At 39.4% G+C, this 26217-nt stretch overlaps 1 protein-coding gene across 7 annotated transcripts in view; it reads left to right on the top strand.

The window, feature by feature from the left end:
- Window positions 1–25923, top strand: part of zgc:174356 (uncharacterized protein LOC100137120 homolog) — a 48297-nt gene extending 22374 nt beyond the window's left edge. For 6 of the 7 annotated variants that reach the window (XM_035383588.1, XM_035383571.1, XM_035383615.1 and 3 more), the window contains 4 exons: window positions 2593–2731; window positions 7998–8081; window positions 8570–8726; window positions 25661–25923. In XM_035383588.1, the coding sequence (XP_035239479.1) occupies window positions 2593–2731; window positions 7998–8081; window positions 8570–8726; window positions 25661–25712 (432 nt within the window). In that variant the 3' untranslated portion in view covers window positions 25713–25923. Of the gene's footprint in view, window positions 1–2592; window positions 2732–7997; window positions 8082–8569; window positions 8731–25660 lie in introns of those variants that run through there. The other variant, XM_035383580.1, reaches the window with a different exon arrangement.
- Window positions 25924–26217: the final 294 nt, after the last annotated feature.

Below are 26217 nucleotides of genomic sequence, written 5' to 3'. Positions count from 1 at the left end.
GCTAATCTCCCATGAATCCCATTTTGCCCAGTCTCTTTCTTATTGTGTACTCGTGGACACTGAACTTAGCCGAGGCTAGACAGGTCTGTAGTTCTTTGGTTGTTCTTGTGGTATCTTTTGTGACTTCTTGTATAAGTTGTCTCTGCGCCCTTGGAGAAATTTTAGCAGGCTGGCCACTCCTGGGAAGATTCGCCACTACTGCAAGTGTTCTCCATTTTGAGATGATGGCTCTCACTGTGGTTTGATGGAATCCCAGGGCCTTAGAAATGGCTTTGTAACCATTTCCAGAATTATATATTTTAACAACTTTTTTATCATCTCTTCTGGAATTTCCTTTGATTATGGCATAGTGTGCTTGTAGAGACTCTGTGGTGGTGACTACTTCACTCTGATCGTAAGGTTCAGCATGAGTGATATTTAGATTCAACAGGACTAGCTGCAATCAAGCCTGGCTATGATCAATTAGCTGAATGTAATAATTTACTGACAAAAGTAAAATTACACACGTGGAATACAGGAGGAACTATGAAGGCCCATAGGTGACATACAGCACAAAGTAATATTGTGTAAATTGAGATCTATACGTATTATTTGATATGTCATGGGTACTGTGAATGTATCTTTTGTGGCCCTTTCTGTATGATTTTTTAAATGGTCTGAGCATCAGGTGGACTGAAATGTCATACATCCTGTCTATTTGTAACAAAATTGGGCTGTTTCCTCAGCAAACCACCCAATTTACCTGCTGAGTGAGGAGCATATTTCTTGCAAAGCCGCACACTGAAAAAACTTGTGTTGACAAAACACTGGTCAAGTAAGAAGGTTCTGGTGCTATTACTTGAATTTGACATAAATGTGATGCTGTGGGGAAAACAAGGGAAAATATATCCAATAATATATCTTCTATCTCGATATTGGTAGTGTTTAAATTACATTTATTTGCAATTTCTGTTTACTCATGGAATAAAACGTATGATTGGAGTAACACATTGAAGCAATGTGTTACTTTTTCACATATCACCAAAATATGATTGATCTGAGGATAATTTGTATTTATTTTAAATGCTGTTTCAGACAAAGCAGAACGGTCTCTATGGACCTTCTCCAGCTCCCTAGTTCTGTGAGATGTCTTACAATTTGTGACGCTACAGAATGGAGAACATATTTAATACAATCTTCCAAGTACTGTACAGTGGAGACAAATGCAGGATGGCCAGAATTACTTTGACGTAACATATTAAAGCACACAAGAATGTATCAGGACCTTTGCACTTGGAATTCATGTTCCATTATTGTTTTTTAATGGCTTAGGGATTGGACTGACTCATAATTAGGGTGGCGTTGGGTCCGCTAGGAATTATTAAACACCACAGGCTTTAATGAGTTCATTAAACTTAAAACTTAGTATGCTGACCTTTTCGGGACAATGTTTATGCATTCCAATTATGTCTCCTTGAGCAAATTGGGTAGGGGGGGTCATTCAGGATTATTAAATCAAACCAGTGTGCATAGTAATGAAGGAGAAATGAGTCACTGTGTCCTGAGTCTTTCATAATTTCATTAAATGGAAGAGAGGATAAGCAAACCTGTTCATTTGTTGATTGGGAACCATAATCCAACTTGTGTACCGCAATCAAGATGCTTGTGTGAGCTCCGCACCCTCGGACTCTTAAATGCCACTGTAGCAGCTATATGGACCACTGGCATCCACTGACCACTGACCCCGATCACAATCTTCCCCCCCGGTCCACTCGCAAATTTCTCTGGTACAACCATGATTGGTGCTCTGCTGCCAAGACTGACATGGACTCAAAAAATATGGACGTAGTAAAAGGATTACGTGGAGGGCTGGGACTTCCATGACAACTGGACTAATCAGATCATTTTTTGGTACCTGCTACCAGTTCTGAACTCTTTAGAGTACGTCATAAAATTGCCTGAAGATTGTCCACCTGGAACTCTTGGGATTTTGGCCGAATCCCCATGGATCTCTTATCTCATAGCACAAACTAAATAGCAATCTGATTTGCTAGTTGTCGTCTATCATTTCCTCAGCATGTCTTGAGTGGGCACTTCAGATTCTTTGATCCCCCGAATCCCAACAACATACTGGCATCGCTATGTAGTTATGTAACTACATTAATTAGTTACTGTTGACCATAGTGATCATAACAGTGAAAGTTATACAACAAAACAACATTTTTAATAGTGGCTGGCCCACTAATTAACAGCAGCATTACCCTTGATTACCCTTTTATAAATACTTACAAATGGGACAGACAAAAAAAGAAATGTGTGTGTGTATTTGAAGTATGTTTTACGATTAATGTTTTGCCATGGTTGGTAATCTTTTTTAGTGTTATTGTTGTTTAATTAATGTAAATATATTTTTCCACTTTCAAAGTGTGTTATATACATCTGTTTGAAACTTGGTTTGCATACTGTATATGCTATTGACAAGCAAACAAAAATAAGATTTGAAATCAGTCCATTGAGTTGTGACAGAATTGTTTTTCCATTGAGATGCTTTAACTAATGTTATCATAATGTTGTCCTAATGTTATATTAATGTTGCATTAATGTTTTCCTCAGGGATTTGCCTTGATGGGGCTGTTTCCATTGCTGTTGAGATGCTTTGGGGAGATGACGCTGGCCAAAATGAGCGCCTTCTTAAGGACGGTGTCTTGTGTCCTAATGGCGTTTTCCACAAACACATGGATGGTGTTTCTGGGTAAGAGAACATTTCTTGCTTTCTTGTCTTCACCCTCTCAAGATTCAGTGCTTTCTTCCAGTGTGTTTCTTTGAAATGACTCAAAATATTGGAAAATGAAATCAAATATTGAATGTAAGTGAATAGTATAAATGCATGTTATCGAGCTAGGCAGGAGGAATGGGGCTGTGGATCAGTGCACTCGTAAATGGGTTGGAAATAAGTAGTTGCCTGTAATTGTGCTTGGGAATTTCCAAATATGCAGCTGCAGAATGTCGAAACAAGAAAACTGGCTTCTCTGTCGCATTTTTTTTTTATTGCCAGCTTTTGTTTCAGCTACATTTGATTTAAGCCATGCGCTAAAACGTCATTGCTAAAATGGTTGGTTCATTACATTACATTTTTATTGTTTTACATTACATTTATTTGGCAGACGCTTTTATCCAAAGCGGCGTACAAAAAGTGCATTTCATGGTCATAGACAACTACTAAACACAGGTTCGATAAGGTACAATACTTATTTTGTACAGCTATTTCTAGCCAAGAACACAGTTTAGTTCACACAGTGAACAATATTCAGGCCTAACCTCTGCAAAGCCAACTAGGCAGAAGAATAAGCTACAGTATTAGGACAAATACAAATTACCAAAAAGTGCTGGGATGGGGCAACATGAAACAAGTGTCATGAAAAATGGGGGGGGGGGGGGGGGGGGGGGGGGGGGGGGGGGGGGGGTTAGAGTGAAATATACAGCGTGGTGGTAGTTAGTCCAGGTATAGTCTGAAGAGATGAGTCTTCAGGCCATGGCGGAAGATGGGTAGTGAGGGGGAGGTTCGAAGAGGGATGGGGAGTTCTTTCCACCACTGGGGAGCTAGGGTGGAGAAGCTCTGTGATCCCTTTGGGCGGGTGGGAGGGGGTACAAGGCGCCCTGCTGCTGCGGAGCGGAGTGGTCGAGCAGGCACCTAGGATCGAATCATGTCCTACAAGTAGATGGGGGCTGTCCTGTTGGCTGCAGTGTAGGCAAGGGTCAGGGCTTTGAACCGGATCCTGGCAGCGACCGGTAGCCAGTGGAGTGATCGCAGCAGAGGAGTGACGTGGGAGAATTTGGGAAGGCTGTAGATGAGTCGGGCAGCGGCATTCTGAATCATCTGTAGTGGCTGAATGGTAGGTATGGTCGAATCCTTCTGATGTTGTACAGAAGGAATCTGCAGGACCGTGATGTTGCCTTGATGTGCTCCTTGAGGTCCAGTTGGTCATCCAGGACCACCCCCAAGCTCTTGGCAGAATTATAGGCAGTCACTGTGGTGCCATCAACCGTGATTGAGAGCTCACGTAGGAAGGAAGTCTTGTATGGGAAGTATTGCAAGGGGTTCACTCTGCATTTCTCCATAGAATCGCGTGTTGCTGTGAGCCGTCAGTTGCTTTCTGTATCTGATTTAATGAAAATAACTGGTAGTGGGTGCTGTTTATGAGTTATCTATCTCTATAAGCCCTTACATAACATCTTTATAAATACATTGACATTCGGAAATGGTCACCAAACATGAAGTCATTCTTTACATTATATCACCTTTCATTTTATACAGTAGGTCTCATTTTGATTTAGTTTGTCCTGGTTGTGTCACAATGTTAATTTTATCATAATACACATAGCACATCTGTCTGTTGTTTATGAATCTTCATTTTATGGTTATTAATATTTTATGTACTGCTTTTGTAGGCTTTAGATTGGTAGACATGCATACCTGTTTAAGAATGAAAACACCTTTTTGACATGTTTGACCGTGATATTTTTCCCTGAACTGAAAAGCCCACAGGAGTGACATATATACATATTCATATGTATGGTATATAGTTTCTCTACATGAATTTTACCCCATATGGTTGAAGCCCTCATCTAACCATTAACCTTTACAGCCTATTGCACAACCAACAATATTCACAGTTCGCCGAGCAATATATGATTGCCTCATAATAATCACACTCGAATCTGTCTAACTCTGAGTGGTTACATCCTATTGTAATTGGTAGTGAACTCCTATATATGTTAGTTGTATGAGGAAAGGAGGTAGCGATGTTGGGGGCGTAATGTTATTGCGTTCAATGGTGAAGATCAAAAGTGGTTTAAAAGGATGAGCATTATTCGGTCGAATTAGCCACAGGGGCCACAGCATCTGCATTCCTCCCTGTTATTTATCTGGTGTAATGAAGGGCAGGGCAGCAGCCTCCGGGCATCATTTCCTCCATTCTAATGGTGGTGTGACTGCACCTTGTTGTATCTGTACAGCTAAGCGCACTGGCATTAACCACCCTCCTAACCTCCTGCAATGAATGGCTGTCCGCTCATTTTTTTGTTGTTGTTGAGGAAAAACATTGTTTCCAATTTGTAATACTGGACACTGTTGAAATGCTAGATTTCTAAAGTGAGATACTGTAGCCTCACCACCTTTGAATTGGGAGAAGGCCTGTTCTTATTTTCTTTTCTTTTTTGTTGTGGAATATAGACACGTACTAGAAGACTTAAATTATGTATGTCCTTGCATATTAATGCTGGTTTTAATACAGGAGGAAAAAAATGTTAAACTGTTGGCACAGCTTCCTTCGAATAGTTTGTGTGTGATGGAATTGGATATTTATAGGAAATAAAACTAACAGGATTAGGGGCCTTCCCCCTGCCAGTTTGCTGCAGTTCTCTTCACAGTACATTTACAGGACACGCACAGTAATTACAAGGTGCATTAGGTCGGTGCATTAATGGTTTATAAATTAAAGAATATAGAGGAGCCGCAACAGCTCTGTGAGATAAAGTAAGAAAGAAAAAACCTTAATAACCTTCATAAATAATAAAAAATAAAAATAACCTTCACCTGTAAAATGTGTAGAAAATTCAAGATCTTGAAAGTGATGCAACTTTCCATGGACTGATGCTCTTTGTGAGACTCTGTTTTTCTGTAGCTGTTCATGTAGTGGTCGTTTGAGGTGAAACTCTCGACTGTGAATTTAATGATGCCAGTGTTCACTTTCTTGGTTATGGGTCCAAAATGATTCACTCTTCATAAAGATAACCAAAGAAGACTATAAAGTAAATAATCCAGGTATGGAACTATATTGCATGCTCAAAACATTAGAAAATTATAGTATATTTTTATACTAATGACATTTCTCAGATGTAATCATTTTTCCCTGAAAAGATGTGCCTCAAATTATTTACTCTCCTAATAGTTATTTGAAATGAATTTCAGATGTGGTGTGATATTTAAGTTTATTTCAAACTTAGGAAACTGTATTGCAGCCTCCTGAGGCTTCCTGTATCACTGGGGTATACAAATGAGGTAACACACATTGTAACATGTCAAATCCATATGTCATTCATCATTATAGTTAAAAACCTCTTAAGGTCTGCATCTTTAGGACACAAAGTCTCCAAATCTACCTTCAAACACCACCTCCATGCTATTAGGCTATTTGGAAGCGTTGCTAGAAAAAAAGCCTTTATTGAGGGCAAAACAAACAGCATTGGAATTTCGATTGGAACTAGGTGTTATGAGACCAAAATGGGTATGTGCCAGTGTTGGGTTTGGTGTCTGAAGAAGGACGCTTATATTAAAAAGGACATTATGCCTCCGGTGAAATATGGTAATGGTCTTTGATGTCTTTGACGTGTTACATATTTATATAATGTTACACTGAACAGCATTTCGATGGTGGGGTGGAAGCGAAAAAGTGAGTTTTTTTTTTGTGATCAGATATTTTTCTTTCTTTATTTTTTGAGAGTGAAAGCTTGGTAGGAAGAGAGGGTAATTAAAAACATTTTCTGCATGTGTTTTATGTTTTGGGAATGTTCTCATATGCCTGCGCATAACTGAAAAGAATTTCCTCTTGAAACTATCTATCTTATCTCTCTGTCCTTTTCATATACTCTGGTCATGTAAATAAATATGTTTCAATACGTTTGATAGATATGTGTCAGTAGAGGGTTTGGATGGATAGAGAGGTAGATCAGTAAAGAGTGTAGAGTGGCTCTTCTTCATCCTTGTTCAGTTGGCATGCCTCATCTGCACCTCACACTCTGTGTGAGGCACATTTATTGCACATTTATTACGTATGCATTTAGTTATGTGTCTAAGAATTGACCAATTGTGATGTATTTCATTCACATGTTTCAACATCAGAGGGTTAAATACAACTTAAGTTGATTAAACGTGATACATTCATTATTGTGCCCTCTTAAGGGTGTCTACTGCTAGCCTATTACTGACTAGGAGATATCGCACATATATAGAGAACAGCAAAGCCAGCTCTGATATGTGAGAATGGATGAGGCTGCATCTTTAATACCCATTAGGCTCTGGTGGAACCAATTAACTTTTTCTGTAACTAAATGTCATAAATCTCCATTTTTTTTTTGAGGTGGGCAGAAGTAGGCGCTGGCGAGTAAATGTCCTACCCCCCCCCCCCCCCCCCCCCCCCCAGCAGGATCTTGAAAGATTATATGTGGTGGAATGATCAAAGATTATAGCCGCCCCGGCAATATGTTCACCAGCTATCAAAGACCACTTGTTACGTGAGCCCAGATGCCAATTTTGTTTTACGTTTGTCCGGGACACCTGTGATTGCATTGAACATGCCACCTCTGTCTGCAACTGGAGTGATTACACAGGAAGAGGGAAGTGGCTAATTTTTTAAAATCATATTAAAGAAAACAGCTATTATTTTATGATAAATTAGCTATTTATATGTTGTTATATGATTAAACGGTGGCATTTATGACATTATGAAAGATAAACAGTCAAAATATGTTTTCTGAAAAATCGCCAAAATGAGTTGGACCTCCCTATTAGGGTCTTACACAGGCTTTACATTGCAAACTGTTATCATATGACGAGAGTTACCATCATATAATAACAAAGTACTGAAATTATTATATAAGTATAATATATGTTCAAATATAGCTCAGTATCCGTATTATTATAATTTGATACAGCCTTTTTGGTAATCTTCTTCAAAGGTGTAAATAATTTTGGAGGCCAAAGTTAGTTTTTCATTAGACCAGATCTGCTTGCGCTACCTGTACATGAAGAGTTCTCTTATTAACACAGTGACTACACGGCTCAGTTGCTGAACTGTTGAGTATAAAGAAGAGGCAGCGGCCATTATCTTTGGTTGGCTGTGCTCTACCGTTTTAATGGTGCAGTGACAGGACTACAAATACAGCTTTGAGCGCCAAATTAGAAAACTTACTTGAACAGTTGTAACTTTGCATTAAAAATCATGTTCCCTTCCCTTCAGCGGCGGTGGTGGGGACACCATCTGGGATCCCGCAGGCTGTGACCCGATCCCTGTCTTCTGCCATCGTTGACCCCAATGAGCAAGGTGAGTTTTGACGTCTACTTGTCAACACGTTTTCCACACTACTTCTGTGTATCTCCTCTGTGGCTGTATTGCTGCCAGGATCATTAATTACTTGGGACATTTGTAATCTCACGTAACACCTGATAGATTGGTATATGTGTATTATACCTGTGTATAAAGCTATACATTCATACATTTGCCATCGCTATCTGTATTTAATCAGCTGTCATCGATTTTTAAAATGTAACTCGAAAGGAAAATGCACACTGCAAAATTTGACATCTTGCTTAGATTAAAAACTTGTTTTATCTCGGGATTTGTGCAAGAACGGGCTGCATATTCTTCAGCCGGTACTGCTGGAGCTGGGAAGCGGTCAATCACAAGGACAAAGCTGTAACTAAAAGATGGAAATCGCTGTTCTCTCTGGCACAGCTTTCAATATTTTGTGATATTCTTGACATGGAATTTATACGAGCACCTTTTTTTCCCCCTCTGTATTCAATTTGAAGGTGCTATGTTTTCCTTTATGGCCTCGATGGAGGCCTTGTGCCTCCTTGTCGCTGCGATGCTGTTCAATGGCTTATACCCTTTGACCTTGACATCATTCCCTGGGATGGTCTTCATCATGATGGCCGGATTTGCCTTCATTATATTGATCTTCATACAGTGAGTAATCTCTGCATTTTGATGCCACACTGTTGATTTGGAATTATATGTGTTAAGGGAAGTGTTACTTTTTACTTCACAATGAAAAAGAAAGTCAATGCTGGTGATTGCTGGACTTGCTGGAATTGTGATGGTGGAGAAAAAATGTGAACCCGCATAATTGGGCATCAAAATGGAAGACAAAGGTTGATTGAATCACCCCTGAGGTAAAGGCAAATTTTGATTGAATCCGGTCTACAGGGGGTTCGTCTATTTAATGAACATGTAGATTTGGTCTGTACATCAGGTGACCCAGAGGACATTGGACATTGGTAGGACATATTGCGTATTTCACTGACCATACTGACTCCGAGGGCCATCAGGGTAGGACACCCAATCAGAATACTTTCTCTGGCTTTTAATTTATTAAATGTTTCACTTTTTTCTTTTTTTCTTTTTTGAAGAGTCCAGAATGAATGTCAAGCAGTAATGACAGTAAATGAATCTATCTTCTTCTGAAATGTTTTATATTTGGGGTTTTTTTTTTTATTGGCCCAGACTTTGTATGTGTGTGTGTGTGTGTAATGGAGGATGCTTCTGATACAGAAATGTCTCACAATCTGCCAGTTTCACAATGACTAGTGCAGTGGGAGGAATGGCTTTGTGGTTTAAAGAAAGAAAATACACTTCAAGTAGCCTAACTCCAAAGCAACTTGAAGAGCAACATGGTATAGTAACATTATGCTGCCTCCAGAAGTTGTACATGTGTGGTCCATAACAGAAAGCTTTGAATGATGACATGGTCATTGTTTATGAGGCATAATAACAATATCTTTGGGAGATAGATGGGTCTACCTTTTCAAGACTGAAAAGGTGACTGGCTATTAGTGATTGGTTTAAACTGCCAACGCAGTACATCATTGTGGAAAAGAATACAGATAAAGGCTCGGAGACTGCGCACGGTTTTTGTTGATTTATGTAAATGAATCTATTTGCAGAAAAAAAAGATATATTCCCCCCTGAGAATTAAACAGACGTTGTTAACAGAATGAAAAGAAAGAGTGGTAAACTGCTGAACTCATCATTCTTTGTAATCATGTTGGAAAAAATTGACTCACTAAGCACCATTGTCATTTCTAAGAACCTATGCTCCAAAAGGATAAGTGGCAGTCTACTTTAATCTTTGTCCTGTGCTCTAAAGACAAGATGCAAGATGCATAATAAATGAAATCAGTCTCTATACATTGTGCCAGTAGGACCCTCTTTTAATCTGTCAATGGCTGTCACATTGTTAGCTTCATGTTTCACTGACTTCACACTTACCTGTAATGGCATACATTTATTGTTGTGTACTGATGAAGGCTTCTAAATTTGTCCATAATTGTATATTTCTTCGGGCCTAATAATATGTGATACATGCGTGTTCTGTCGTTTATATATGTATACAGTGAGCTCCGTAATGTTTGGGACAAATTTATTCTTCATTTGGCTCTTTACTTCATAATTTTAGATTTGTAATCACACAATGGTCATGTGGTTAAAGTGCAGATTCTGAGCTTTTATTAAAGGGTATTTTTATACATTTTGGTTCTACCTTGTAGAAATTACAGCATTTGTATACGTAGCCCCTCCATTTCAGGGCACCATAATGTTTGGGACTAATGGATTTGTAGGTGTTTCTGATTAGTCAGGTGTGTTCAGTAGCTTCTTTAGTGCAGGTATAACAGAGCTTTCAGTGTTTAGTCTGGATTCTATGCTTTTGATTGCATTTTGAGTCTTTTATTGGCATTTGTCAACATGAGGACCAGAGTTGTGCCACTGAAAATCAAGGAAGCCATTATGAGGCTGAGAAATAAGAAAAAAGGCTGACCAAAATCAACTGTCTGGCACATCATTAAGATGAAAAAGCCTGCTGAGCTCAGTAAATCACAGAGCGCCTGGACGGCTGAGGAAGATCTCTACAGTTTTTGACCAAAGAATTGTCACCATAATGAAGAAAAAACCCAAAGACCTGTCCAGCAGATCAGAAAAACTCTTCAGGGGCAGGCATGGATGTGTCAGAGACTACTAGACTACTAAAACCTAGTATATGGCTGGACCTAACACACGTGATCCGGCCGACCAATGGTGTAACTTCATAACTCAGCCGACCAATGGTGTAACTTCATCACTCAGTCACTCAGTCACAGACATTCGCGTTTGTAGGGCTGGCCTCGCTGTTGCGGTCCAGCCAAAAATTGCTGTTATTTCTACATGGTGAAACCAAAGTCTAAAATACCTTTAAATAAAACCTGAGAATGTGCACTTTAACCACATGTGAATTGTTTGATTACACCTCTAAAATTGAGTACATTGAGTGCTAAGCCAAATCAAGAAATGTAATTTCATTGTTCATTATGGAGCTCACTATATATATTGTGAGCTATATTGCTCACTTTGTTTACTGACATACAGTATTTGTGGACATTATTTACACTTATCATCCACAGGGTCCCTTGGTGGTACTGTATAGCCTACTGGTTGGTGCTGGTGGTGGAGTGGCAGCATCACCCAATCTGTCTGCTGTTTCTCTCAATATTTCCAAAAGGAACTTCTCCATTAATGTGCTTGCTCACATTGAAAAACAATGTCTGTAGCTGTGAACGCATGGAGGGTTGGAATATGAATACAAATAGGTCTGGGTGTGATTAGTCTGACATAGTGGGTGGACCAAAGCAAGTCGAGGGCCAGATTGTGCTCATGTAGAAAAGCAGAAATAAACAGGAAAGTATAAGTGGAAATAAATTAATAAATAAATGTGAAAATATGACAATAAATACAGAAAAATATACGGACATAAAATAATACATACATTTGAAAGCTTATAAAATGAATCTGGAAATATATATGGGAATAAATGAACAAATAAATGTGAAAATAAATCTGCAAATGAATGAAAAATGAAGGGAAAAAAACTTGAAATAAACGAACTGCACTTTTAGTTCTATATAATTCCCACATTTATTTATTTATTTTTAGATTATTTTATTTATTCATTTTTTATATTAATTTCCAAATATAGCAAATTTCCTCCAGAACAATGACGGCCCAGTTGGGTCAAAAGGTTGTTTGAACAATAGAACAAATTTTGGAGCGTTACTGGCATACTCTGGGCGTCCTCCTGTGATTTATATTGTGTTATTTTACTTGGCACCTACCTTTGATTTATTTGGATATGCGTACATCCAATGACTAATTACTCATGGAAGAATCCCACTAGGTTCAGTTAAAGTACAGCGACTATTTGAAACGTGCATTTCTCAGCAAATGCTGAAGGACACATAATCACACGTAGAAATCGAATCGGTCATGCCTCACCCTGTTGCTCACTGTAATGTTTTATTTTGTCAGTGCACTGTACCAATGGTAAAATACTTTCAAGTAAAATAAAACTGCACGGAGATGAGGCACAAAGCAATCTTAAACAATACTGTAGTGTTTTTGTCCCTCCAATGATTTTTTATCGACAATAAAATTGTCTTCAAAATACTAATCTACCCACAAGCACTTTGTCCTTGACTTTGTCATAAATTTAAGCAATAGGTATATATTTTTTTCCAGGTTTTGTATACCTCATAAATTACAGACAACTGTGAAAATATTCATATTAACACCAGTAGCTGACATCAAACAATTCAGTATCAAAAATCAACATAGACGTAATAAAGAAAAACTACAGGCTCATGTTCAAAACGTTCATTTGCTGTAGGCAATCCTAAGATGGTCTTTGTTAGTGAACTTAATATAATAAGTCATTTATTTTCATGACTTGAGTGTGATTTGTGCATAGATCAGAAAGCAGTACTGGTAGAGTAAGATGTAATTGTAATGAAGAGATTCCATTTGCATAGTATTCCATTGGCAAGAATGTGCATTGTGGATGTGTTTCGGTTATTTATTCATGCAGTATAAATCATTCATTTGGTACACAGATGTGTGTCAATATTTTATGATTTGTGCTTCTCTGGTGCATCTACATCATTGCTTTGTACAATTAAATTTCCATAAATTTGTGTATATTTATACTTGCAACTGCAGACCTGCTCAGTGTGTTTACTCATACAGTAGGTGTTTTTATTTTCGCATACATTATTTTAAAACAAGAAAATGCTTTTTACATGCTGTACGAGAAAATTAAAATTCATATAAAAAGACCAACATACCTTAATAGGTAAGCCATGTGTGACCGAATTCAGTTCTTTGCCTAGTTTCTGCTCCATTTGAACCTCACTGCTAATTTCGGAATTACGTCTGAGTCACATCGATTAAGTAGGAGTATTAATGGGGCAAACTTGTGTATCCATCAAAATGGATGTCACTTGTCTTGTAAATGCAGGTAGACCTCGGAGGTCCCTCATAATGGCTGACTAAAAGAAAGGACTATTTTTAAATGAAGAGAGTGGAGAGCTAGGCTTAAATGTTGTTTTTCCAGTTTGCTGGAAGCTCTCTGTCAGTGTGCCCCCCATCCTCTTTGCTGGAACGCCATTGCAATTTACACACAATTCTGCAGTTCCAACCCTCTTCTTAAGATACACACAGGTAATGCACTTCATTTCGCTGCCTGAAATGGCACAATCATCCGAGACACTGAAATCTAAATGATCTGGCTTCATTCCCCAATGGAAGTTCCTTCCATAGCGGATCCTCACACTCTAATTTCGAGGCATACAAATTTCTCCAGTAAGGACGACGCATAAAAATGAAATTCCCTCAAGCAACCCCTCAAGCCATCGGGATGTTCTTGTTCCAAAATAGCTTTAAGTTTCATTTCTTGTAAATTCATATATAAGACGTGTTGAACTTTCAGCAGGTGCAAGGCCTGCTAAGGGGATACTTGGACAGTGGAGAGGCACGCCATACTGGAATGTGACTAGAGCAAAAGGGAAAAGTTTCTCGCGGCTCTGACTCCTCCACGCGCTGGAAGGCGATTATGCACGGCCGCTTCGTTTCGGTATCGCCACGGAAGCTCAGCGGCAGCCCGATGCCGCGGGCAGGTCTCATCTCCATGGTGACCAGCTATCGCCGCAAATTACCATTGAAGTGAGATAAGCATTACTGTAGCTAAACAGATCTTCCCCCCCCCCTCTGGTTTCCCTTCTAGATTTAAATAAATTAATAGCATCCTTACATGGAAAGAGATGCAATTATGACATTTTCTGTTGCTTTTAGTCCAATCTTTTACAGGAAACCTCTGAGCAGATGCAGTATAATATTCATTTTAACCCTTTGCTGTAGGTAGACATTATTATCTTGTATGTAAGTATACAAAAACACATTTATTTATTTATTGTTTATTTTCCCCTTATATTCCAAGTCTGACCTGACTTTCTCAAAAAAACATTAATGCTTTTTGGGAAATGTATTGACATTAAACTGAAAAGATCACAAAAGCTTAATGGCAGTTTGACAATGGAAATACTGCACAATGGAAATAATTAAAAATTAAACTTCACCTAATGAAGTTAGTAAGTCATTAACAAATAACTTTAAACTAACATTACTGGCAAATAGCATGACAAGTGGTTGAGTTATGAGTAGTTATGAGTAAGAAACAAAAAAGATAACAAAAATAGGTAAAATAGTTCATTGTTAATGCCTTTATGATTTCATTCAAGTAGCACATTCACAGTATTATATCTCATATAATATCACATTACTATCACAGTTACACTGTTAATATCATGGTTAGATTTGTTAAATTAAGTTGTGTATAAAATAAAGAGAATTGTGACTTTGATTTTTGCAGCATCTGTGTGGTAGCCCTATTGGATATTCGTTAATCTGGGGTGTTTTTGTTATTAATCTTGTACTTTTTCAAGATCATGTTTGAGTATGATGTGTGTTTGAGCCTGCAACAAAAGGCTCTCAACAATCAAGGAGGCGGAGTAGATAAAAAACAAGTAACACGGGCATGCTAAGTAGCAGAGCGCTCTTGAGTAATGCTCACTGAAAGCAGCGGGCATAATTTAACTTGATGCACTGTAATGTAATGTATGCGTATCTCGGCGAGCGGAGCACTGAACCATTTGCTGAGCCGCGCGGGGACCGGAGCCGCTCAGGAGACTCTCTGAGTGATTGGACGATCTGGGAGAAAAACAAGCAGGAAGCTAGCTACCCTGACAGAGGCTGAGCCGAAAAGCGAGCACGTTTTTTTTGTTTGTTAGCCTTTCAGCCACGCGGAGCGTAGTTAATCAAATCCCTTCGGATTACGTTTTGCGTCAGTTGCGAACGCTCAGGTACACGACGCACGTTGCTGTTGTGCGGTTGGAATGGGGCGGACCACCATCGTCCAATCCAATGGAGGAGAGAAGTGCCCTCCTGGACAGCGGAGGGATGAGGCTGGGACTTCCCTGCTGACTGAAATCCACCCTTTCACCCGCTTACGCTCGTTATGCGCAGTACTGCAGGGCAGCGCTGGAACGGCTAATGAACGCCACGTCTATGCCGTTAACAGGTTGTTTTGGGATAAAAAGTACACGTGGCGATATGTACTTTGAAGTTGATGAGAAATAGGGCAGCTTCTCCACTGTCTTTCAACTCAGCTGATCTCAGGCTAATTTCCCTTCTCAGCAGATAATGATGATGCAGTCCTCTTTGTAATGGAGGCTTGAAGTAATTTATCCTGCTATCAAAACTCCACATGCTCCCTGGGTACTGAAGAATTGATTCTTTAGACTCTTACCGGTGGCAGCTAAAAGCAAACAGCGTCAAATGAAGCAGAAATCGCAAGTTCACAAATGTTAGATCTTAACGATTTACATTTTAGAGGGGTTTGAATTTACTTAATGTCCCTGCATGAGAACTCATTGACCTTGGGAAACTTGTTTGATGCACTTGTATTAAGTTGGGCTAATTAATTTCAGTTGTTCATTAAAACCACGGCACAGATTTTCACTGCTCATTTAGCATCACAGGGTTACATGTTTGTTCACTGCACACATATACCTTGCTGGTGTGTCTTGAATTCTCTGAAGACATGGCTTCTCGAAAAAGACCCATCATGAATGCAGAGGAGAAGACAAAGTGATGCAAGAGAAAGAACACGACAGCCAAACTTATCCGAGAGACTTATCCAAATTTTAAAACATGAATAGACATTTTCATTGAGTGCAATCAATCCGTCACTAAAATCTCTTAATTCTTCAAGTGATTGTTATTAGAATTGGTATCATTATTAGTGCTAATAGTAGTATTCGTTTATAATCGAAAATATAGCTGCAAGCACCAGTTACTGGGGTTCAAGTACGATCGCAGCGGCTGACCAATGTGCATCACTGTGGTCCTGGGACAAGGCATTTGTGTTGTTTAAAAAATGGGCTGTCATCAATTTAGCTACCTTGTGTGCATATCCATGTAACGAAGGCCCGTAAATGATCATTGTGGCACAGGCTATTAATAAGATGCACGATATTATTCTGATCAGATTAGTATGTCGACCTTCTGGGGTGCCTTCCAATTGCAGGGATCCATTTTATATGCTCTATGCAAATATATACACATCTCTGTGTCTGATATTGTTATTTAGCTTTTTATGCAAATTTTTTATATACTGCATTTTGATTGACATTTTGCAATCTTTGTAAATAGATATGCTCTCCTGAGCAATTTTGTTGGGGAGTTGAGCTAAGAGTGTATTTTCCATTAAGCTTCATGTGAACAAAATAGCTGTAAATGCTCCCTTGTGACTACCACGTTTTAAAAGGTTTTTAAAGGTGTTCTTAGCATCTGTTCACTTAAAAAATGCATAATTTTTCATCACATCTTTTAGTTATTTGGAAACAAATATTTTATTACTAATGCAAGAAATAATGTTGCATTAGCAGTGAAAAGGATTTTTCAATAAATTCATTTTCTAAATTGACTGAATTGAATTGCCATTTAGCTTCAGTTACATAAATTATGAATTGCCATCTGCCACTGTCAATAGATGTGTCAAAGCAACACTGTCTTTTATCTGATTCACAAAAAAATGTTTCCTTCTTCAGAACTAGGGGTATGTTCAGCAGGTTGTCATTGATCAAAATGTGTACCTGTACCTCCCAAAGGGCCTACAGAGTACATTTCAGATGAAAGCCAGCTAGGTGTATGTTACATCAGCTAGATCTGCTTCAGTCTTATACAGTGCTTGCTGGGCAGGCTAGCCTATGTTTAAAAAATAGCTTTTTTTTTTTTTTTTTTCGTAATCTTTGTGTTTCCATGATCATTTCAGCATTCATCTTTTTTTCTTATTTGTTCTTTGGTACTATGAAAATCTATGTGTGTTTGGAAATGAGCTTAAAGGCATACGCTTTCTGTTTAGAATGCTTTACTACTTATGCAAAGTTAGTACAAGTTACAGGCTTCATATGAACAACAAAATGTTTATCAATACAATTATAGGGATAAATAGGCTATTGATTATAACTAAATTAACGAACCTATCTGAATAAGCTCAAAACATTTTTTTACGAGTTTTTATTTTTATTTAGTTTTCTGTTTTGATTTCACATACAGTTTAATTTTAGTTAGTTTTAAAAGCAGCTTTGCTACTTTTAGTTTAGGTCTTTTTTTTTAATCGCACATGGAACAAGTCATGTTGCTTATTGATAAAAAGTGACTGATAATGGTGATTGATGATCCAAGAACCGCAAGCTTGCAGTGAGACCCAGCACTTAGCAGTGGCATATTTGCTGCTTTTGGATTACTTGGCTAATCGTGCCTTGGGGAGAGAGCGCGTCTTTAGGGACCGTGCATATGAGGCCCAGATACGTTTTCCGAGAGCGATAAAGGGCTTATGTTTGCACGCGACCCTGAAGTCGGAATGCTTTTTATGGGATTGCTAGGGTGTTTCCTTTCTCTAATCACATGCACAGGCACGCGCATCAAAATTTTACAGACAGTCAGGATTCATCAACTGATACAGCCTGGAATGCACAAAAGGGAAGGCCTGCGTGTGTTTCATGAATCCCACGTTGGTTTCTCATTGGAGCTTTTCTTAATAAAGGAAGAGGAATATAAGTAGTTCTGTGAATGAGGCCCAATCAGTACAATTTAGCAAGATTCAAATGCAGAAAATATGTGACAACAAAATGGAAGTGCAATCAATAGTAATTTGTAATTATTAGTGAAGTTATTTACAGAAGAAGTGCTAGAGAGGGTCAGGGGTGGAGGGGCCAGGGTATAAATTGAAGAGGTGAGTCTTTAGTCTGAGGTGGAGGGCAGGAAATGCCTTTCCTCTTCCAACTGATGTTGGGATGTCCTTCCACCACCACTGGGCGAGCACAGACAGGAGAAGTGACCTGGAAGAGCAGGCATGCAGAGGGGAGGGTCCAGGCACACAGAGGCAGTGGAGCCAGTAATGCAGAGGGGAGGAGCCAGGCACACAAAGGGGGTGTAGCCAGGTGCACAGAGGGGGAGGAGGCAGACACATAGAGGGGGGTGGAGCCAGGCATGCAGAGGGGGAGGGGTCAGGCACACAGAGGGGGAGGAGCTAGGCATCCTGAGGAGGGTGAGGTGATTGTGTCTGTCCCCATTATTCAATGAATATGACACCGTGTTATTGAAAGGTAATGTGTGCTAGGGTCTTTGATACAAAAAATTTGAGGGAGAGAGAAGCTGTGAAGTCCTTTCAAAGAGGGAAGGTACAGTTTATTCAAAGCGATGTGTGTAAATAAAAATAAAAATCAGAGACACATACATGCGTACAGGTCATTAGAAAAACGGCTAATTTATTACTTATAATATGTGTCTCTGTAGCATTTCTTTAACCTCCACAGATTGTGAGAGATTGCTTTTTTTCCTAATTTATATTTGGCCTCACATTTTGTTCTTGTTCTCCCTGAGTTCTGACAGTCCAAGTAATTGGCTGACTGATTTCAATCCGCCGTTTGTTTGGAACAAAAATATTTGTTCTTATATTTCTCTCCTGACAAGTTGCATAATGCAAATCAAGGTCTGTATTGAGTTGCAATCGCGCACAAAAGCAAAATCAACAAAATACGTCACTTTATAGCAAGTGTCTGCAACCCTGATCCTTGAAGCTGCAGGGTATTTTTTGGTTTCGTTTTTTTCCCAACAATGCACTGATTCATGACAGCGGATAATTATACAGTTAACTCACCTCTGTTGGTTTATTTTTGTGGAAACAAAAACCTTCTCAGACCTCGCTTCTTCAGACCCAAGGCTGCAGACCACAGTGCCATGGCTTTCTTTTGCCTATTGAGCAATTTATGCAGTTTTGTATTTTGGCTGCGAAGTTACTTGTTGACGAGTCTGGAAAACATGTGATTGAGTACTGGAAGTAAGGGAAGGACTAAAATGAGAGAGCTTTTCAAAAGTGTAAAAGTCAAGAGTCGGCTCTGGCCTTTCAAGTTTGTGGTGTGACTGGTTTGACTGATTCAGAGAAGATGGGAATTCATATTGGCACCAGTGATAAGCCTGGTGCATATGGTGAACACTTCTGTTCATCGTCTTCTGTCAGAATAAATGATGTGTGCGTTTGCTTCAAGCGCCATAGTTGATGTTTAAAGCTTGCCCCCGTGAGCCCAAAAAGCTCCTAATGGCGTTTCACCCACTGAACGCCTGGTGCTTCTGTCAGCGGACATAAGGAGGGAAATCTGAGGGCAAAGTTGCTGTACTACACAGACTTTACCAACTGACCAGAAAGGCTCTAAATCCTCTAGTTTTAAGTAGACACTTCCAACAAAATGTCTGCTGTTCAGCAAGTGGACTGCTTATTGACAAATGCTGGTCTGTACTCTCCTGAATCGACTCAAGACTTTGCAGCGATGAGATGGGTCTGCACCTGGGCATTTTATTTATTTATTTATTTATTTATTTATTTATTTATTTATTTATTTATTTATTTATTTATTTATTTATTTATTTATTTATTTATTTGGTGGGGGGTGGAGAAAATAAATGTCATTCTGTCACCCTGCAGAATCCCTGAGGAGAGTTTGTTGAGGGAAAAAGAATATTTATCTTGAAGGACCAATTTAATATCTCAAGGAAGCAATGTACTTATTAAATTGCTCCCTATCTGGAACTGAAGTCTTCCCCTTGAGATATTAAGTCCTGCTACCAGGTGCTGCTATCGCAAACATGGTATATGTGCTGAAATAAAAGGTGCTACAGAAGTCATTTCAACACATCAACTGTGCAGTCAACTATACAGTATATTCCTGTGTATCATTAAGCTGTATGTCAAATATCATGGACTAGTACTCACACAGTTTTATCCACAATTGCTTGCAGCTGTCAGTGTTATACCTGCAGTAGAATGTGTAGCTGTGTGCATTTGCTGTTTTGGAGTTGCTCCTTTGAGATTTTCCAAGTCTTGTAGCTGGTCTTTGTATTTATTTGAAAATGTTTGGTTTGATGTGGCTGTAGACAGAAAATGTATTTTGTATGCAGAATGTGTACGTGATTACAGTGAAGCTCAGTAAATGGATACCATGAAACTACAAAGAAACACTGCTGAGATTATGTTAAATTACATAATACTACACATTTGTGTAATTCTATGAAAGGTTACGGCTCAGTTACATTGGACAGGGGTCAGAATAGAAGTAATTTATACATAATAAAGGCCTGATTTATGGGCTTCCGGTGCAGCTTCAGTTAAACCGCTGGCTCTTGGTCCAGTGATGGAATTCACAGTCCAGAACTGAATCCTGACCAAACGAGTGGCGACTGTGGTCAGGAGTCCTACAGGACAGTTTATAATTGCCTCCAACGTCTCCGATGGAGGACTTCAGTCGCCTGGGTATTCCGGCTGTGGAGGACTCGTGGACTGGAAATGAGTAGAAACAAGCAGCATCCGACTGTCACATTCACCAATTTTCAAATATATGCACCCCATGTGTGTTCTTTGCATATTTTACAATGTTTTTGAGATTAAACTATCAGTTTTTTCCGGGATGTCTTAAATTCCCACTGCGTAATGTATTCACAGATTAATTAAAAGTTCACAAACTGTAAGAAAATAAAATAAAAAAGAGAGCTCAGAAATGTTTGCATAAACATCACATCGGAAGTCTTTTCAAATCCTCCCTTGAAATCTTGTACATATTTACTATCCTTACAAGACTACGTAACCGTGTGGTTGAGGTAAAATTCAAGAATACGACAACACGTTAAATATGCTAACAGATGAACAGTGTAAAGTTGCATTAGAGAGCACCGTCCTTCCCTCGATTAATTTCCCCGCTGATAACGAGTGGAGATTTGGGGAAAGTGGCTGTATCGATTCACATACTGGATTGATCTTAGTGACCTAAGACTGTGCGCATCTTCACTTGGAGAGTCCCTTTTCACCGCGCTCAGGGCTGAAATGAGAATCGCCGCGGAATCCATACTTTCGCTCGTTTCGATTATTTACGTCGTTACTTATTTATTGCGCGGCCGTTTGAAGGGGCGTTAATGTGCCTTGATCTTGCCTTGAGCACAGTGCAGCGTTGAGATTCTGGCGTGCCCTCCGAATGCAGGGTTTTTTCCTTCCTTGCTCCTTTCAAATATATACACACACCTCTGCGTCTGAGTATTTGCGTCGTTTTCAGTTTAAAATCCGTGCCATGATTGTTTCATTCGACGTCGTTGTTTGCTCGTCTGGTCCGATTCACGCAGTCCACAGGTTCTCATTACAATTAGAGTGAAATGAGTTTTGAAAACCGCCAGCATTTTGGCACAATATACCAGACATCCCAGCGCAGTAAGCTAGGCCAAAGCAGTAGGTGTGTTGTATTGAAGGAATTAAACATTTAAAACATGAGAGGATTCGTTATTTTTGGTAAGCTTGTTCTGAGCCCTCTGTCTCATAAATAATGATTTGTTTTACGGACTCCAGACATGTACCTTTATGAGCGAGGAGAGGGAAAATATAATAGCAGCAGTGATACAGGGCATTTTAACGAAGCAAGGCTGATATAAGGGGAGGATGTGATGATTAAATATGGACGTTTCTCACATTCTCCGTTAAATATAAATAGGCTCTGTGCCCTGGTTGCCAAGAAGGGCTCGGGCTGCAACTGTTTCACCGAAAGGTCACAAATGAAAAAGAAATTGGTTTTGCGGAGCCCTGTTTATTATAATTAAACATTCAAAATTGGTTTCTGTAGTTTTTTGAATGCAAGAATTTCCTTCAGAAAAGGCAGGGTTCCATTTGCAAACTGAAATTGCTTTAAAATTGCACAATTTAAAATTAACACTATTGCATCTATTAACAAAAACTATTTCCAGTGATGGCGAAAAAATTACTTTAATGAAAGAAAGTATGATTTTAATGAAGGCTAAACATAAATTATAATAACAGATGTCCTTCTCTTGCAAATGGAATGCTGTCATCAAAATCCATTAGTATTTTGAACATAAGCCTCAAAATACTAGGCCTAATTGGATTCTGATTCTGGAAGCTCGATGCTTCAAATGCAAATTATTTGAACATGTAAATTTAATATGGCTGTGATTTTGCTCATTTTAAACTGAACAAGAGCTGTAGGGCATTTGTTGTGTTTTGGGACATAGCCCAGGTGCAGTTCCACATGGTTGAACTCTAATTAAGACCGAAAATTACTCAGTTGGTGTGTTTTGCAACATAAATATACTTTAAACAAAGCAGTCAACCATTTGTAAGGTTGTAGTGTTGACACCAGATATAAATCATTTCTCTTTAATTAATTTGTCTCCAAGTTTGTATACAGTTTGTGTGCATACACGTATACATATACACAGCGGCATCCGGTATTCTGTGTTAAATTATCCAATTAGTTGATGGTTTTTTCCCCAAACAATGTGTACAATTTTAATGTAATCAATGGCAAAGAGCATATCAAACAGCATGTATATTTCACAATAATCATGCACATAAAAATTCAATTTGTATTTTCACTATCAGTCCTCAGTCATTTTTCTCCTTCCTTTCAGTGTTTTTATTTTTCTTTTTTCTTTTTTTCTTTTTTGGTGGGGGTGGGTGAGGGGGGTGGGATTGTCAGTTTGGGATGTCTAGTCCTGTCGATGTAGGAGAATGGAGACACACACTCTCCTGCTAGGAATGTATTGCCAGCCATTGATTTTTTTTTGCCCTTCGGTCGACCTGATTTAAATTTAGCAGAAATAGCATCTGACTAGATCTTATGCGCAGCTAGCGCTGGTAAATTGCAGCTGCCCAACTGACCAGAGGAGGGCATTGGCATGCGGTGAAATGTGACCTGAAGCCATCGTTCCTTAAATGGCACTACAGCCAGCTGGGCGCCACCCTGTTGGTCTGCCAGCCGCAACCAGAACCTGCTCAGCACAGCCAGGTTCTCTCACCAGATTGTGGGGCATATCAGCGCTCTGACACTGAAACTTGGCAGAACGAGGCATCCAGGAGCCCTGGCGTGTCAGTAAGACTCACATTTTCATTTCGTCAAGCCGTAACTCAAGGCCCCCAAGGTTCAGTAAAATGCCATGTGATGAATCTGTCCTGCTTCAAGGCTTCTTCCTGGCAGCACTGCCGGAAGCCTTGCTCATGCAGTCAGTGCAGAATGGCGGTTTATGAGACATTGAGCTGGACTCAAGCTCCATTTGGCTTAAAACAAAATGCAAGTTGGTTTTTCTGTTGACAAAGCACGATTTGGTGAGTTCTCATATACGCACACCTGGGGGGTGGTAATGACGCACGTGCGGGGTGTCTTTCCCTCCCCAGAAATGCAGTACACGTTGTATGCGCACACTTGTTAGCCAGTCAGGACCGTGTATTCATCCAAACAATCGCCATAATCAGCTTTCTGAAAACGTCTTTGTGAAGAAAAGTTGCACTTGAATTTTCCAGGTATTGCAAACTTTCTTTGGTCATCGGGTTCAAGTACAACTTCCAGTTGACTTTCTTCACAGCAGGCGTTGGCAGCTCAAATGTTCTTCAAACGTTCGGACGGCTCTGACGTAAAGCGTGGTTGCAGGCACTACAAAGGCCTCCTTTTTACTACTTGCTTTGTTACTTCGTGTTTTTAAGCTTGTAGGAGTTTCATGTTCATGTTGAAGTTTTCTACTGATAAGTTGATCATTTTTGTCATTTTAATAAAACAACAAATATGCAGTCAACCGCAAAAAAATATGCTGTTGATTGTTGCAGATATTAAGATTGTTCTCTGTTTCATGTATCCGAGCCAAAAATGATTGCAGTCCTTTAATCCTTTATATTGCAATTTAGTGAGAGTGCAAAAACTCAACTAATTCATTTAGCTCTGATTTTTCTCCATTAATAAAATGCAGATACATTCATTTAAATGTGACAAATGAGATTGCGATTAGATCAGCTCATTTAGTTAATGAAATTAACTGAATTAAATTAACTAAATGGTATTTAAATGTAGATATGGGCTGTTAGTGCAGATAGATTTTTTTGTTTATTGTGACATGTGCCCAGTGTCCCTGCCTCACCCCACACAACCCCCCCCCCCAACCCCCACCCCACCCCCACCCTTGGGGATATCAGATCGGACATTGAGATGCACAGAAAAATCATGAAATATACATTTTATATTATGTTATGTTATGTTTAACACTGTTACATACATTAACTATAGTGACAACACAACATATTCTTAATGTTACATAAGTTAACACTGACTTGTGCTCATTCTAGCAAGATCCACACATTTGGCACCACAGCTTGGTGGTGATTGACTGGTACCCTTATCCTTATTGGGTTATCTGTACCATTTAGCCACGTGTTCATGTCTGCTGCTCGGCAAAGTAGATCGGAGCTGTTTTCAGCTCCACCAGCTTCTCCTTGCCCGACCATATTAACCTCACCACATCCATTCGGAATAGCACGGACAGCTTCCTTGACCCTCTTTAAAACTCTGAGACAGTCAGTGCCTCCAACACTGCCTGCAAGCACTTCGCTAACAGCCGCCTAAGCACATTGCAGTCCATCTCCATTATATACACCCAAGGGCTTTGCGTCAAATAAATACCGTTCCAAAACACCTAATGGAGTCTAATAAATAATTTCTCTTCTGTCATTCTCTCCTTCCCCAACCGAATGTGGCTTTAAGTCTATATTTAAAACTCACCATTTAAGTCTCGCTGTATTAGAGTTCTTTTCAATGTAAGTATTTATGTCACCCTGCCAATCCCTAGTCCTTCCTTTGTATTCCATTTGTAACCTCTCCTGATAAATTTGATGGCTTGAATTGATCAAAAATGTGAGAGAAAGATTGACATTTTAATTTGCGGTTTCTTCCCCGGCCTGGTGTACTCAATGCTGAAATTAGCCCTGTCACCATCAACCCCCCCCCCCCCCCCCCCCCCCCCCGCCATTTTCCGGAACCTTTGACATGTCTGTCTTCATTGGGAAAGTCAAAATTGTGAATTTCATGGTAATGGCAGCATGGATGACGACAATTCATCATTCACAAAAAGCCTATATTTCATTTCTGATTACAAACAAACCTTTGGCTGGCTAGTTACTGTAGTGCGGATGTCAGGGCGGTGGGAGATGACTGTAGGGGAAATGGGTAAACAAATGTAATGAGTTGGTATTAGACTATGTACAAGTAATTTGGCCTCAAGCTTAATAGATTGATTGACATTTATATGTGTCAATCTAACACACATGCACACACACACACACACACACACACACGATGATCAAACATTTTAGCATGTGGCCATGGTTACAGCAATGAGTGTTGGGGCCCTTGGTTCATTCATAGCACACACTGGATGGAGCAATTGCCTGTAATGTTTACAATGGATATAGGATATCTCTGTTCTGGGACATGTTTACATTTTCCTTGGTGCAGTGTTTTAGTGGACGGCAATGATAAATGAGCTGTTTTAAAAACTGGACCCAAACAGCCCTGTTGGTCAGAAGACATATCGAGGCGGTTTGAGATTCAAGGGCTGTAGAATTTCTATCTTCATTAACCCACTGTGTTTCTCTCGGACAGGTGGATCAGCGAAATGCCAGCCACCCAACCTCGCCTGGTCGACCAGGACTAAACTGCTGCTGCATCTTGGGATACTGACGGGAGAGGGAAGTTTCAGGGGCTCGTAATGGGCGGTGCTACATTGACCTGTCAGTAATTTCCTTCACCCGATCAAACATTTTTTTTTTCTGCTCTCCGCTGCAGAAAGCACAATGACTGCTCCAAGGAGCATTCCAAATGAGAAGAAAAGTGAATCTTATAATAAACAAATTTTGTACCACTCACTGGTGTTTGTTCCTCTGTTAAGATATACCATGTCATGCTTGCTACCTGGTGATAACTTGGTTTGTTTATTTAAAACAATATGTTTTCTCCCGTACTTGTTGAGGCCCATATTGGCACGCCTAAATTTTTAGAAAGGCATGCTCTACAAACCTCACCATCAATGTGACCAAGTCATCTTCTCAGTCATTATTAATTTATGCAAATGCCTCTACCCCATCTAGCATATATTGTTGGAATGTTTTTGTGCTCAGTTTTGTGTTTTGCAATTATTATAATGTACTGCTCACAACTGG

This window comes from Anguilla anguilla, chromosome 1 (assembly GCF_013347855.1).
Source record: "Anguilla anguilla isolate fAngAng1 chromosome 1, fAngAng1.pri, whole genome shotgun sequence".
Taxonomy (NCBI): Eukaryota; Metazoa; Chordata; class Actinopteri; order Anguilliformes; family Anguillidae; genus Anguilla; species Anguilla anguilla.
Note: the sequence above shows the minus strand (reverse complement) of the source record. Positions and strands in the feature narration are given on the sequence as shown.